Source organism: Macaca thibetana, chromosome 8, assembly GCF_024542745.1.
Source record: "Macaca thibetana thibetana isolate TM-01 chromosome 8, ASM2454274v1, whole genome shotgun sequence".
Classification (NCBI taxonomy): Eukaryota; Metazoa; Chordata; class Mammalia; order Primates; family Cercopithecidae; genus Macaca; species Macaca thibetana.
In genome coordinates, this window is record NC_065585.1 from 38469032 (window position 1) to 38484644 (window position 15613).

The 15613-nt window shown below is 36.8% G+C and overlaps 1 protein-coding gene across 12 annotated transcripts in view; it reads right to left on the minus strand.

The window, feature by feature from the left end:
- Nucleotides 1-15613, minus strand: part of OXR1 (oxidation resistance 1) — a 382402-nt gene that overhangs the window by 24566 nt on the left and 342223 nt on the right. For 2 of the 12 annotated variants that reach the window (XM_050802217.1, XM_050802216.1), the window contains exon 1: nucleotides 3600-15610. The exons of the other annotated variants lie outside the window; for them this stretch is intronic. In XM_050802217.1, coding sequence (XP_050658174.1) covers nucleotides 3600-3665 — 66 coding nt within the window. In that variant the 5' untranslated portion in view covers nucleotides 3666-15610. Of the gene's footprint in view, nucleotides 1-3599; nucleotides 15611-15613 lie in introns of those variants that run through there. 12 annotated transcript variants of the gene reach the window in all.

The window sequence follows — 15613 nt, forward strand, 5'->3', positions numbered from 1 at the left end:
ATTGACAGACACTAACAAGGTAAAGTATGGCACATGAATATATCAAATACATGAACAGCTTCATATAAATGAATGATTAAAGTTTAAGTTTTCAGAATAAACTATAAAACGGCCTTAAAAAAATAAAAGGTAACAAAACTTAAGCATGCTTGATCAATATGGTTCTCATCGAAGCTAACTGGCAAAAGGTTAATTTCATGCCATGAATTTTGTTAGGAGTGTATGCTTCTTATTATTAATGTATTTGAGACATAAATCTGGTTAACACACAGGGTTACTGTAAAGTCACGTGATACTATATACATAGGCATTTGGAAAACTGTCAAGGTATCTACAGATACCTTAGTGATAATCTCTCTTACAGAGGTAGTAATAATATGGCCATATTTGTTGGGTAAAGACAAATAATTCTAAAAAGCTACACATTACAAACTCCAAAATGTCAAATTTCATTTGCTCTGAAATACTGGTTATTTTCTTAGAATTTTTTTTTTTTTTCCAGTTTAAAAGCACAAGAGCCCCTTGTCAGCCAAAATCTTACAGGGATCTCAATCTACAAAACAGGTGAAAGAACTGCTAATCCTTTTCATCCCAATTTTCTTAAGAACTGCCTGCCTTACAGCTCCTAGCCTATCTGCTTTAAAGCAAAGAAAACTAGAAAACTGGGACTTCAGCTTGTCTACAAATCAAAACACATCACACTGTACTATTTCAGAAAAACTTCAAAGTCATCCTGGTGAACTACAATATGTGCTAGCGAGAAGTGACAACATGCTAGCAGCCCTCACTCTTGGTGCCTCCTCTGCCTTGGTGTCCACTCTGGTGGCACTTGAGGAGCCCTTCAGCCTGCCACTGCACTGTGGGAGCCCCTCTCTGGGCTGGCCACGGCTGGAGCTGGCTCCCTCTACTTGTGCAGAGGTGTGGAGGGAGAGGCACGGGTGGGAACCGGAGGTGTGGAGGGAGAGGCATGGGTGGGAACCGGGGCACGGGTGGAGCTCACAAGTCTGTGTGGCAGGCGCAGGCTCAGCACCCCGCACTTGGAGTGGCCAGCCGGCACTGCTGGTCCCGGGCAGTGAGGGTCTTAGCACTCAGGCCAGCAGCTGCAGAGGATGCGACGGTCCCCCTGCAGTACCGGCCTGCTGGTGCTGTGCTCGAAATCTTGCGGGGCCTCAGCTGTCTCCCCATGGGGCAGGGCTCAGGACCTGCAGCCCGCCATGTCCCAGCCCCCGCTCCTGAGTGGGCTCCCACAAGGCCTGAGCCTCCCCAACGTGTCCCATCCACTGCCCAAGGGCTGAGGAGTGGTGGTGCGGCTCAGGACTGGCGGCCAGCTCCGCCTGCAGCCCTCATGCAGGATTCACTAGGTGAAGTCAGCTGGGCTCCTGAGTCTTGTGGGGACTTGGAGAACTTTTATGTTTAGCTAGAGGATTGTAAATATACCAATCAGCACTCTGTGTCTAGCTCAGGGATTGTAAATGCACCAATCAGCACCCTGTCAAAACGGTCCAATCAGGTCTCTGTAAAATGGACCAATCCGCTCTCTGTAAAATGGACCATTCAGCAGGATGTGGGTGGGGTCAGATAAGGGAATAAAAGCAGGCTGCTGAAGCCAGTCAGCTGCAGCCGTGGAAGCTTTGTTCTTTCACTCTTTAAGATAAATCTTACTGCTGCTCACTCTTTGGGTCCATGCTGCCTTCATGAGCTATAACACTGCGAAGGTCTGTAGCTTCACTCCTGAAGCCGGGGAGACCACGAACCCACTGGAAAGAATGAACAATTCCAGATGTGCTGCCTTTAAGAGCTGTAACACTCACCGTGAAGGCCTGCAGCTTCACTCCTGAAGTCAGCGAGACCAACCCACCAGAAGGAAGAAACTGCGGACACACCATCTTTAAGAAATGTAACACTCACTGTGAGGGTCCGCGGCTTCATTCTTGAAGTCAGCGAGACCAAGAACCCACCAATTCTGGACACACTAGGGTCAAGCTGTCTCTGTACTACACGAAAATTCAGTTCAGTGACCACTCCATGCTTCAACTAGTCATTCAAAATGGGAAATAATTCTACTAAACTTTGAGGGTTACTGTGAGGGTTCAATTAATATATATGTATGGGCAGAGCTAAGGACCAATGAGTAGGAAGCATTCTTGCTCAGGCATGAAATAAAGTATCTGACAAAATTATATAGCCTCCCATAAGAGCGAACAGAACTTGCTGGGCGCGGTGGCCTGTAATCCTAACACTATGGGAGGCAGAGCTGGGTAGATCTCCTGAGCTCAGCTCAGGAGATTAAAAAGTCCAGCCTGGGCAACAAGGCGAAATCTAGTCTCTATAAAAAAGACAAAAAAATTAGCGGGCTGTGGTGGTGCATGTCTGTAGTCCCAGCGACTTGGGGGGCTGAGGCAGGAAGATCACTTAAGCCCAGGAGGTGGAGGTTGAAATGAGCCAAAATCCCGCCACTGAATTCCAACCTGAGTGACAAAGTGAGACTCTGTGTCAAAAATAAAAATAAAAATAACGAATGAACAGGACTTGGACGTGGTAACTGTAATCAGCGTTAAGTGTTTGATGCACATTAATTAGATTGATCTATAAATTTCAGAATACCCACAATTTATTTTGCTTGTATTTGTAATAAACTGTATTGAAGTCTTTGCAAACTAAGAATAAATGATTATTCAAACTTCAAAAAAAGTATGAATAGCTTCATTGTTCTTGGTTTAAAAAAAAAGACGGTGTTAACGGATTTATCTAGTAAATCTAACCACAAATTTTAAAAATTCAATCATTTCAGGTGCCTAAACCCCTCTGTGCTGATGTAACATATAAATGAATTTTGAAATTACAATTAAAAATAACACCTATTAAAATTTTAATATTTTGACACACTTAACATTTAAGGGAGGCAAGCTGCTTTGGAGGCATCTCCCAAAGTCCTTATTGGATTTTAAATCATCTACAATTACAGTAAAAATAAAATAAACATAAGGCAAAATACAATCCCAAATTACCATAGAAAGTGCAATGGACATTTTATAACAATATACACATACAGAAAAGTAACTAAACTCCTTACAATAGTATGGTTGACTGAATTTCCTTACTAGGATATCGTTTAAAGATTTGTATTAGGTAGCACTGCCTGAAAACTTTTTAAATAGCTTAAAAACCTTTTAGTCAGATTCTTAAAATTATACCCTTAAATAAACAATATTATAAAAGAATCTGGTTTGAGATCCAGTCAATAATAATTAATTTACTCTGTTCTATTCAATTTATTTTCAAGCAAGAGAAAATCCTGAATATTTTTCTACAAAGTTAAGCTAAAATAAAAAACATTAAGGCAGCAATTAAGATTTGGTATCTTCCTGCTGGTGTAGAACATACAAAACAATATGAAACAAAATTACAGCCCCTTATTAATTTCCCTTTTTGAAGATACTCAGAATTAACAGAAACAACTTCAAGGTACGTTGTACAATCATAAAATTTTGTATTCTATAAATATCCTCTATGCTCAAACTTTCAGAAATTGTATAATTTTTCATAATGTTACCATGAAAAGACTAGCATATATACAAATTAAAATAACTAAGATTTACCAGAGTGTATTTATGATTAATTGGTTGATGTCTTCTCCCTTTTTTCCCATACCAGAGACGAGACATTTCCTTTCCAGGGTAAATTAAGTTACATAAAATCACGTAAGAACTGTTTTCAAAAGCATTCTTCCTCTGTCAAAGATAAATTTCCAGCACCAGAGCCTTACTACAGTGACAAAAGAGTTTGCTAGAGACAAAGATTTGATTGACAAGAGAGAGGGCTAATCACTAAGGAGTATCCATAGCAATGATAGTCCTGAGTGGAGGCTGTAAAGCTGGGGAGGGAAGAGAGAATTTCCCATGCTTAAGTTTGGTTGCACTGTACCCAAATGTGCAAAGAAAGGGCTCAAAACTTTAAAGATACAGAGCCTATATTTCCAAACATCAGTACACGAAGAAATAAACTAAAAGTAACCCAGTAACAAAAAAGGAGTAAATATAATTTCCAGAGTCTCTCAAGGCACATGAATGATTTTAATAAACATTTTGTTGTTTGTTCATATAGTCATAAAATTATGTTCCTTACAGCTAACAGTAAAACAACATTGCATCTTTTACATGAACATTTTTTAAGCAATAAGATGTCCTTTGTGGACTCTTCCACCCTAAAATTTTACAGAATGACTATGTAAAAACCAAGCCAATGTGCTACAAATAAATCCTACACAAATATTCAAAGTGACCTGAAAATTCCTTTGTGTGTTACACAGTCTGCTTTTATACTGCATTCTCTAACATCTAATTTCTTGAAAAGGTAGTTATATTCACTATGCCTACATATACTTCACTAACCAGTGATATTTTGAATATAACCAAAGAAGTGAATTTTTCAAAGATTAAATATAAACTATAAAAATATATAAACTAAAACTAGAATTCAGCTTTAATTAGAGTATCAATGTCATGATGATACATTTGAAAATTTCTTTCATTTTAAGGTACAGCTGCTCCTTCCACTTCACTTTGTTGTATGTACATGATGCCACCTTTTCACACACACACCACCTTTCTAACACATAATACTGCATCCCAACCAAACCCCCGCCCCCATCTCCTTCCTCCACATTCCAGCATGCGCTCACACAGGGCACAGCACAGTGAACACCCTACCTCCTCCACATACCAGACATTTCCCCTATTCCTCTCATTCAGCCCCACTACACTTAGCCTAAAATCTCTCCCACAGTTCCTCATAGGCACAGCATCATTATCTTCACACCAGGCTTAAAGTTCTCTTCTACATACAGTGCATTGTGGTCACACTCCATCCCTCCATTATAGACTCTCCTAACAACTCATCAGCAATATTATACAATTTGGTGGTGGTGGTGGTGGAAGCAGCATTTTGAAAGCTTGTCATAACTTCCAGCTACATTTTCTAAAATAACAAATATGATGTGTGTTCCAAAATGAGGTTTAAATGATATACTAAAAACAAAACCAAAAACCACCAAGCATGGCGTAGTCTATTCTGTTGGTTGCCTATTCAATATCCACCCTTACACTCTTTCCTAAAGTGGCCTTGAGTTTGCTCAAGTATCCTTCCAGCCGTGTTTCTGAGGAGGTTTCTGACTAGTTCATCTCTGGACAGAACTAGTCATTAGAGACCTAAATCAGTGGCTCTCAAGTTTTAGCCGGCATCAAAATCACCTGGAGTATTTGTTATACCAGAATTCCGGGCTCCAAAAACTGTTTCTAATTAATGAGACTCAAATGGGGTCTGAGAATTTGCATTTCTAACAAATTCCCAGGTGCTGCTGCTGCTGATAGTCTGGGAACCACACTTCAAGAAACAACAGGTTTAAGCTATTCTGAGTGCAGTTTTCTGTTTCTCGAAGTCATCCAAATTTATAAATACAGTGTCAGGCAAACATAAAATGAGCTCAATAAGTCTCCTTCTTGCCCTTTCTGTTTCTGTAGTATTTACACACATATTGCTAAGTCATTTAAATTTGCCTAGATATCCAAGAGTTTGAAGGAGATGTCAATTATTATTATAATAACATGATGGGAAATAAAATAAAGCACTTTTGAAAACACTACCAGTTTAACAGTTGAACATAATCTGTTCTCATAATTCAGATATTCAATTTAATAATCCTTTTCCTTTACTTTATTCGAATTGAAGTTATTATATTACCTTATATCTCTTCCTGTTTGATTTCGGAATGGTATGATAGAAGCTATAATATATAATTTACCCTACTCACTATTTATTATTTTATGCCAGGTGAGGTGGTTGTAATCCCAGTGCTTTGAGAGGGTGAGGCAGGAGAACTACTTGAGCCCAGAATATTGAGACCAGCCTGGGCAACACAGCAAGACTCTATCTCTACAAAAAAAAAAAAAAAAAAAAATTAGCTGGATGAGGTGGCACATGCCTGTAGTCCCATCTACTGAGGAGGATGAGGCAGGAGGACCTCTTGAGCCCAGGAGTTTGAGGATGCAGTAAGCTGTGAGTGTGCCACTGCAACTGCATTCCAGCCTGGACAATACAGCAAGACCCTTTCTCAAAAAATAATAAATTTAAAAATAAAGTAATATTTTAGAATTTTAATATTTAAAATCATAAACTAGTCTGTCACCCATACATCCTGCCTCTTCTCACAGTCTATATTAGAGGCTTTTTATTTTATATATTTTTTGAGACGGTGTATTGCTCTGTTGCCCAGGCTGGAGTGCAACGACATAATCTCCTCTCACTGTAACCTCCGCCTCCTGGGTTCAAGGGATTCTCCTGCCTCAGAGTTCTGAGTAGCTGGGATTACAGGTGTGTGCCACCACGCCCGGCTAATTTTTGTATTTTCTTTTTTTTTTTTGAGACAGAGTCTCTCTCTGTTGCCCAGGCTGGAGTGCAGAGGCACGACCTCGGCTCACTGCAAGCTCCGCCTCCTGAGTTCACACCATTCTCCTGCCTCAGCCTCCTGAGTAGCTGGGATTACAGGCGCCCACCACCACGCCTGGCTATTATTTTTTATACTTTTAGTAGAGACGGGGTTTCACCGTGTTAGCCAGAATGGTCTCGATTTCCTGACCTCATGATCCGCCTGCCTCGGCCTCCCAAAGTGCTGGGATTACAGGTGTGAGCCACGGCACCTGGCCTAATTTTTGTATTTTTAGTAGAGACGGGGTTTCACTGCATTGGCTAGGCTGGTCTCGAACTCCTGACCTCAGATGATCTGCATGCCTTGACCTCCCAAAATGCTGGGATTACAGGTGTGAGCCACCACGCCTGGCCTAGATAAAGATTTTTAATGGAAATACTATAGCTCATAACTTTGGGCTAGCAATCGAAGAATATTTTTAACAGGGAAAGCAAAACACTAGTTCAAAACTCTCCTGAGGTCGTTAATATCTTTAAGATAACATAATCAGTAGTCAAAACAGACGATATTAGGCATAAAACCTGGGTGTCAAATGCTAATAAAAGAAAACATATGAATAGTCTAAAACTTTCATTTGTAACTATACAGGTTCTCAACATAGAAATATAGTCACATATCACATAATGACAGGGATATGTTCTGAGAAATGCATCTTCATCTTTAAGCAATTTCGTTGTGTGAACATCACAGCATGTACTTACATAAACCTAAATGGAATAGCCTACCATATAACTAAGTTACACGGTATGGCCTATTGCTTCTAGGCCATACCATATAGCACGTTACTGTACTTAATACTATATGTGACTGTAACATAGTGATAAGGATTTGTGTATCAAAATATATCTAAACATAGAGAGGGTAATGCATTGTACTATGATGTCATGACATCGCTAAGAGAGAGCTCCATTACAATCTCAGGGGACCAACAAAATGTCATTATGTGGTGCATGACCATATTATGAAAGTCAGTACCTATCAACTTACAAATTCCAATTAAGTATTTAATCCTTCTGATTTCTTTTTTAGATTTATTAAATGTCTTCTGGAGTTATAATTTGTAATATTATTTGATTATTCGATCAGTATTAAAAAAAAGAATACTTAAAAAAATTCCCTTTATCTGAGAAATGTGATTTCTCAATGTAGTGACTTTAGACACAGAGAATTCCTTCACTTTTGGACAAAATTAATTCTATGTGGATTTTGCTGGCTAGACTGAGAAGAGATCGTGAGGGTTTTGTGCGTTTAATATATTAGTTCAGTTTTAATTTTGGTGTTACCTGTACCTTAATAATAATAAAAAACATATGTTTAATAAAATGAACACTAGACTACTCACTGCCTGTCAGCTTAGGAAATAAGGTATTAACCAAACAAGGGAAGTCTCCTGATAAGGTGTTTCTTAAAAGCTGCAGCAATAACCACGGTTGTAGAAGTTTTCGGGGAAACCTAATGAATGATCTTGACCATAACTCTACTTAATGACAGCTGTGAAAACAGAACTGGCTCCACAAGGCAGTTGCCACATAGTAGTGAAAAACCAAATCCAACAATGACATAATGTGATAAATGTTATGGCCTACAATGCTAAGAACAGGTTACATATTTTATACTCATTTAACTAAAATGGACAGCACTAAATACTAAAGTCAAAATGGAAAGACTATAAATTATTTTAAAAACTAAGCTGAAAGGCAGATTCTAACATATTTTGAATAATGGTCTAGAGGTTTATATAGTAAGTAGTTAACGTATTTACATTTATGCTTAAATAACCTAAACTTCAATTATTGAGAAAATGTGACTAATGTCACATACCTAAAAAGATACAAGTTGTTTCAAAACCCCAAAATTGTACAGCATGTCTTTTTATCAATATTTTGGCAATCGTGAGAAGCAAGAGGGAAGCCAGAGCGATTTTATTCAAAAACGAATCATTTTAAGAATGAAAAATACTGTTATACACCCTATCAACACATAATCTTAGTAAATTCATTTTCAAAATTTAATCAAGTAAATGTGTGGGAGACCAAATAAACCAAGTAAAGCTGATTTAATTAAACCAGCTTCTTAGTTGTTTTTATTTATCATCCTAGGAGAACTGGATGCTTTAATTAGGTTTGGAGCATGAAAGATACTGAAGTACATGTGGTATAAAATTAGAGATGAAAAATTTTGGAAAGCTTTCTCTGCCAGCTCTTATCCCAAAAGGAGTGGAAAAGTCAATCCAAAGGAAAGCAATCAAAAAGCAATGTTAGCATAAAAAGCTCCACCTTTGAGGCCTGTGTGGTCAAGCAGCAAGACTGGCATGCTGGACATGTGACACAATGAATCCTTGACTTTCAGGAAATTCTAGCATACAGCCTCTTAAAGTTGGTACTTGGGGTGGATGCTGATATTGTCCGGGGTATGTAATGTCTCATGATAAATGATTGCAGGATGAAAGTGATTCAACTTACAGTATTACCATCTTGACTTCATAAGAAATTTCAAATTTATCTTTATATTACAACAAATAAATTATGAAAGTGAATGAAAAGTTTTACATGAATCTGAGCTTATTGTGGTAGTCACTCCTTTAAGCTATACTACTGGATCCTCGGGCACTTGTCAAATATACTAAATTTTAAAGGGTATTTGATAGACAAAGTTGAAGAAGACAAAGTTCAGAGATCATTCATTGACTTACAGCCTGGTATGTTTTTTGATTTCCCTCTCCTTGCAGTATCTCTGAGTACACAACATGATGGAAGTCCTGTGGTATGTAAGGGAGCTACGCCAACATTAATTGTATCTGCATGGCTGCTACTGAGGAGAAAATATATTTTCTTAAAAATCAAGGCACAAAATGATTAAAGAAATCTTTCTCCATAGTGAACCAAATTTATGTTTTTGATGCAGCACCCCAGATGAAAGGAATATGAAAAATATTTCATATAATTTGCATGACAGGAACTGAAAAGTTGATCTATGTTATAATCAATATAGTCTAAAGATTCTTCCACAGTCTTAATATTGTACATGTTTAACACAACACCAAGTTGTGGCATGGCATAGTACACTAGTTTTCCCACCTTGACTGCACAATGCAATTACCTAGGTAGCTTTAAACAACACTGATAACTAGGTCCTAGCTCCAATTATTCTGATTTAATTGGTCTGATTTGTGACCTTGGCAATGATATCTTTGAAAGCTCCCCATCATGATGCAAAGGTTCTGCCAAAGTTGAGCACTTGGTATGGTGGAAAAAGTATAGGCTCTGAATTAAGAGATTAACCACTATGAGAATTTTAGCCAAATAAAAAAATAAGCTTAAATCAATTATCTGGGCCAGGCATGGTGGCTCACGCCTGTAATCCCAGCACTTTGGGAGGCCGAGGCAGGCGGATCACAAGGTCAGGAGATCGAGACCATCCTGGATAACACGGTGAAACTCTGTCTCTACTAAAAATAAAAAAAAAATTAGCCAGGCATGGTGGCGGGCACCTGTAGTCCCAGCTGCTCGGGAGGCTGAGGCAGGAGAATGGCATGAATCCAGGAGGCAGAGTTTGCAGTGAGCAGAGATCGTGCCACTGCACTCCACCCTGGGCGACACAGCCAGACTGCGTCTCAAAAAAATAAAAGAAAGAAAGAAAAAAGAAAAAAGAAATATCTGTAAAATAAAGATGATAATCTATACTTAAATGTATTGCTCTAGCTCTAACTATCAATCATTCACGTGGTAGAATTACATGTTAATAGACACCATGGGGATGCAAACAGCAAATTCCAGACTGTGTGACATTCTACAGAAAAAAATCTGATTTCTTAAAAACTGAAATAAAAAGCAAAGCAAAGCAATGGTGGAGGAACCTACATTTAGAGAGACTTAAGAGATATTTTAATTAACTGCAACATTTGAGAGCTTAGTTGGATCATGACTCAAAAAACAAATTGTAAAAATGCATACTATACATATTACATGTATTCTAAATATTTTTATGACACTTGAATAACTATGAACAATTGGAGAAAAGGAGGGACACAGAAGAAATAAGCTGATAAAACTGAATGACTGGTACATGTGAATTTGTTTTACTATTAATCTTTTATTTTTGTATATTTATTGAACAAAAGTGCGATCATCAGGAAATAGCAGATGTCAATAGGCATTCTGCCTCATCTTCACCTCAGGACTTGCCTGACAATTTGTTAAAATGCCATTAGAGCACTTCCCTTTTTAGTGAAAAGGCATAAAAACAATCTGTATCAAAAAAAAGTAATATTTTTCATAGAACTGCAAAGCCCCGCATCAAACAGTATCTTTACAACACTGGATATACTTACTGACTTCCTGTGTTGGATACTGGCAGAAATCAGGGGAAAGACTATGATAAGTAGTTCCTTCTTGGTTATAAAGTAAGGTTATCAGACCCCCAAAAGCAAAACTCATAATGCATATTTCTTTTATTTGGGTACCACACCAAAAATGTAAGTTTGGTTCACTATGAAGAAAGGTTTCTTTAATCATTTTGTGCCTTGATTGTTTAAAAACATGCTTTCTCATCAATAGCAGCCATGTTGATGCAATTAATTCAGGCAGAGTCTCGCTCTGTCGCCCAGGCTGCAGTGCAGTGGCACAATCTTGGCTCACTGCATGCTCCGACTTCTGGGTTCACCCCATTCTCTTGCCTCAGCCGCCCGAGTAGCTGGGACTAGAGGTGCCCACCACCACGCCCAGCTAATTTTTTGCATTTTTAGTAGAGACGGGGTTTCACCGCATTAGCCAGGATGGTCTTGATCTCCTGACCTCGTGATCCGCCTGCTTTGGCCTCCCAAAATGCTGGGATTACAGGCGTCACCCACCACGCCCGGCCCACACCAAAATACTCTTTATCATGTAGCATACAAAGTGACGTTACAAAAAGAGGAAATTCAGTCCTTTACACATAGTGAGTGATAAGAATAGTATTTCTCAGATCCTTTATCCAAATACTTAGGAACTGATTTATTACTACTGACCACCTTAAAATTTGGCTAAATTTTCTTTTTCTTAGTAAATATATGTTTCTGTCTATCTTCAATAGGACTGACCTTCAATGTTCATATTTGGAAATTAAAATTTTTTAAAATATTATGGAATTTTTCCTGCTATCCCAAGTAATTAGCAGGAATTAATCCTGCCATCCCAAGATTATTTAGTAATCTGGGGTGCCATAGTTTATGAATTTTTTTAACATATTTTAGGGTACTGATATGAACAATATAAGATCTGAACAGAGTTCATTAAGTTAAACAGTTGAAGTACTGGGGAAAATAATTCTGAAACAAGATTAAAAGGGAAAACAACAAATATTTTCACACTATCGCAGTATATAGAAAATGTTTCTTGTTGTTATTGACTTGCATTGGAAGACAGAATAAAGATAAGTGAATCAAATTTACAAAGATATGTTTCCTTAAGCTTATTGTAACAAATAACTTTCTAAGAGAGCTGTCCTAAAATGTAAAGTATTGTCCTTTGAGGTAATAAATTCTCTTTCACTGAATATGTTTAAACAGAACAACAACAACAACAACAAAATGTAAATGACAGACTGTGGACTATCAGTTAAAATGTCCAGAATCTATGGCTTTATGAAAAAATATTTACAACAACAGATGAAAGAACTTATTTTAGGAAATAGAGCAATCTTGAAAGATGAGAAGCTTTATACCTTAATTTTAATCTATGCCTAAGTTTATCCATTAATAAATATTGAGAATGAACTATACGCCTATACAAATCTTAGTTCTGAAGATATAATAGTGTAAGAAATTGACAAATCCCTGCCTTATGACCCTTACATAGGGAAAGGGAAAAAAACATAAACAATAAGTTTACCAAATTTATCATATACAAACTTCCCCAGTCAATGTATACACTTCTGGCTAGCAATATATTTCTGCTTGAATAACAGTCAGGGGTAACAAAGATCTCTTTAAGTATCACTAAAGCAGAATAACAGTGAGTAGAGCTGTTAGTTTAAATCTAACTGATGCCCAAGTTGGTAGCCATAACAAGTTCATCCTAAATTCTAGGGCACCTATTCTCCATTCCTATGTAGAACACAAAAATAAAAAACATCACAGCACATTCTGAAAACTACTGTTTTATATAAGGGTTTTAGCTAAATTCTTCCTGTTTTAAAATAAATCATGCTAACATTTAAAATTACTCTTTCCCTTAAACAAGTACTCATTAGTTTAACAAACATTTTTATTTTATTTATTTATTTTTTTGAGACGGAGTCTCACTCTGTTGCACAGGCTGGAGTATAGTGGCGTGATCTTGGCTCACTGCAACCTCTGCCTCCCAGGTTCAAGTGATTCTCCTGCCTCAGCCTCCTAAGCAACTGGGACTATAGGTGCGTGCTACCATGCCCAGCTAATTTTTGTATTTTTAGTAGAGATGGTTTCACCCTATCGGCCAGGCTGGTCTCAAACTCCTGACCTCATGATTCACCCACCTCGGCCTCCCTAGTTTAACAAACATTTTTTAGGCATTTAGGATCCACGAGGCATAACAAGAGCAATATAATGTAAGATACATTACAATTGTAAATTTTCTAGATGCCACATTAAAAAAGTGAAATTAGTTTATTAATACATTTAAGCTAATATATTCAAAATATTATCACTTCAATATTAATCAGTATAAACAAACAAGATGTTTACATTCTTTTTTCTTTCCATTCTAAGTCATTAAAATCTAGTGTGTATTTTATACTATAGCTCATTTCAATTGAGACTGGCCACATTTTAAATGCTCAATGGTTACATGTGGCTATTGGCTATAGGAAGTAGAGTATTTTACACTACAGCACACCTCAATTCAGACACTAAATTTTCATAGGAAATACTTGACCTTAATTAGATTGACTGATTTAGATCATATTTAGAGTTCATGAAATTTACAGTTGAAAAAGTAGATCATATATCTAAGTTATTCCTAATATATTTAAAAATTGTCCAATAATGGAACCAAGTATCAGTTTTTAAATTAATAATTAAAACTGACAATGCAGTCCCTTAGTGGCATTAGCTGCATTTCAAGTACTTAATAGCCACATATGGCTAGTGGCTACCATACTGGATACTGCAGTAATATTTTCAGACAATGTAGCAAGGAGTTTCCAAAATTATTGTTTTTCTGTTCCATTTTCTTTTGAATTGCACCAATTCTGGTCAAAGGACTGCTGAGGAGACATTTATTTTTCCTGTAGAAATTATAACCTGCAGAGTCTTGCACAGAAACTGAGACAGTTCCTTTGAATCAAAATAGTCAATAGTCTCTTATTTCCAAAGTTAAGTACTCCAACCTCATGGAGAGAAAGCTCTCAATTCCTGTTCGTGACTGACAATTCTGCCATCCACCTTGCCACCCAAGCTAGAGATAACTTTATGGTTACCAAGTTGTCACTAAGTCCTGTGAATTAGCTAGCTAATACCTTTTCTAACTTTATTTCATCACCCTCCACTCCACCTTCAACTGTTGCTGCCTTAGTTAGGTACATATCTTTGATCACCTGGGATATTTTAAGTACCTCCTAAAGCTAATCTTAAAAACACAGCTCAGGGATATATATATATATATTTTTTACATATGTAATCACCTAAGTAACCACCACCGAGAGTAACATATAGAACATCCCCAGAACTCAAAAAAGTTCCCTCCTGTCCCTGAGCCACCCTGTCACAGCCCAGTTATCCAGTAGTATGATGCATTTTTTTTTTTTTTTTTTTTAATTTTTAATTTTTTATTATACTTTAAGTTCTAGGGTACATGTGCAGAGGGGTATATCACACACCGGGGCCTGTCGTGGGGTGGATTTCTGACAGTTTGTCCTTTTGAACTTTGTGTAAATGAAATTACATAGTATATGCTCGTTTGTGTCAGGCTTCTTTTACTCAACATATTATTTGTGAGATTCATCAATGTCGTTGCCTGTACCAGTAGATCTTTTTTATTGTTATCTGGAATTCTGTAAGTATTCAAAAATGTATTCATCCATTCTCCTGCTAATGGGACTTTCCAATTTGGGGCCATTATGAATAAAGCTGGTATGAAGATTGATAATGTTGGTTTAAGTATTAAAATACCCAAAATACATAGTCAATATGTTCTTCTTTCTCTTCCTTATATTGGAGTCACAGTATAAACTGATGCTGTATATACTACACAGAATGAAATCAGACACATTCCAAATCAGTTTGCATTTTAAACAAAAGACAAGCCATGTATACGTTCAATTACTATACATGTTAAGTGCATGCAAGATATATTCATATCACATTAACAGCCACAAACATTAACACCAAATGATTAACAAAATTTTGATTACATTTATTATCACATTTTAGCATCTGCTCTATATTTTCTAATGCATCAAGAAGAGACAAATTTGGGCAACACCAACAGATGTAGATATTGCCACCCTACCAACCTTATAAGATAAAGCATGTAAAATGTAATATGTAATCTTAAGATATATGTAAGAGGAGTTACAAAAAGTTTGTTAGTATTACTTTGACCATTTAAACAAGTTCAGGAAATGTGAGCACATAAAATTTCTACTACTTTGTAAAATTAGCACCCACTTATTTCCTTAAAATTATTATTGAAAAATTTAAGTCAAGATAATGCGTAGGTCTGAAACCTAGAAAGAAGTAGTAATTTGCATAGATGCTATGCAAATACTATGCACAGACGTGTTAAATGACTGCTGTACCTCCTCCATGAAGGAGATGAAATTAAATCAGATGTGAAATCGATGTTTTATGAACATTAATATAACAGCAAAATTAAAATTATTTCCTTTTTGTCATAATGTTAATCTTTCCTAAATATTCTATAACACACTCAATAAAAGTCATTTTATTGATGGTGAGTTTTCTAGTATTTTAAAGCAAAAGCAGAATGACAAATATAGTATTAAAGTCACTATTCAGATTCATTCAATAACCACATACCAACACGGATAGTGAACCTGACCTTTAAAAAAATATTCCTCTTTTGTGCAAACATCACTTATACTTTGTACTACCATAAAGCTATAAATTCACACAAACTAAAAAGATGACTAAAATATTCATATTTTTCTCCT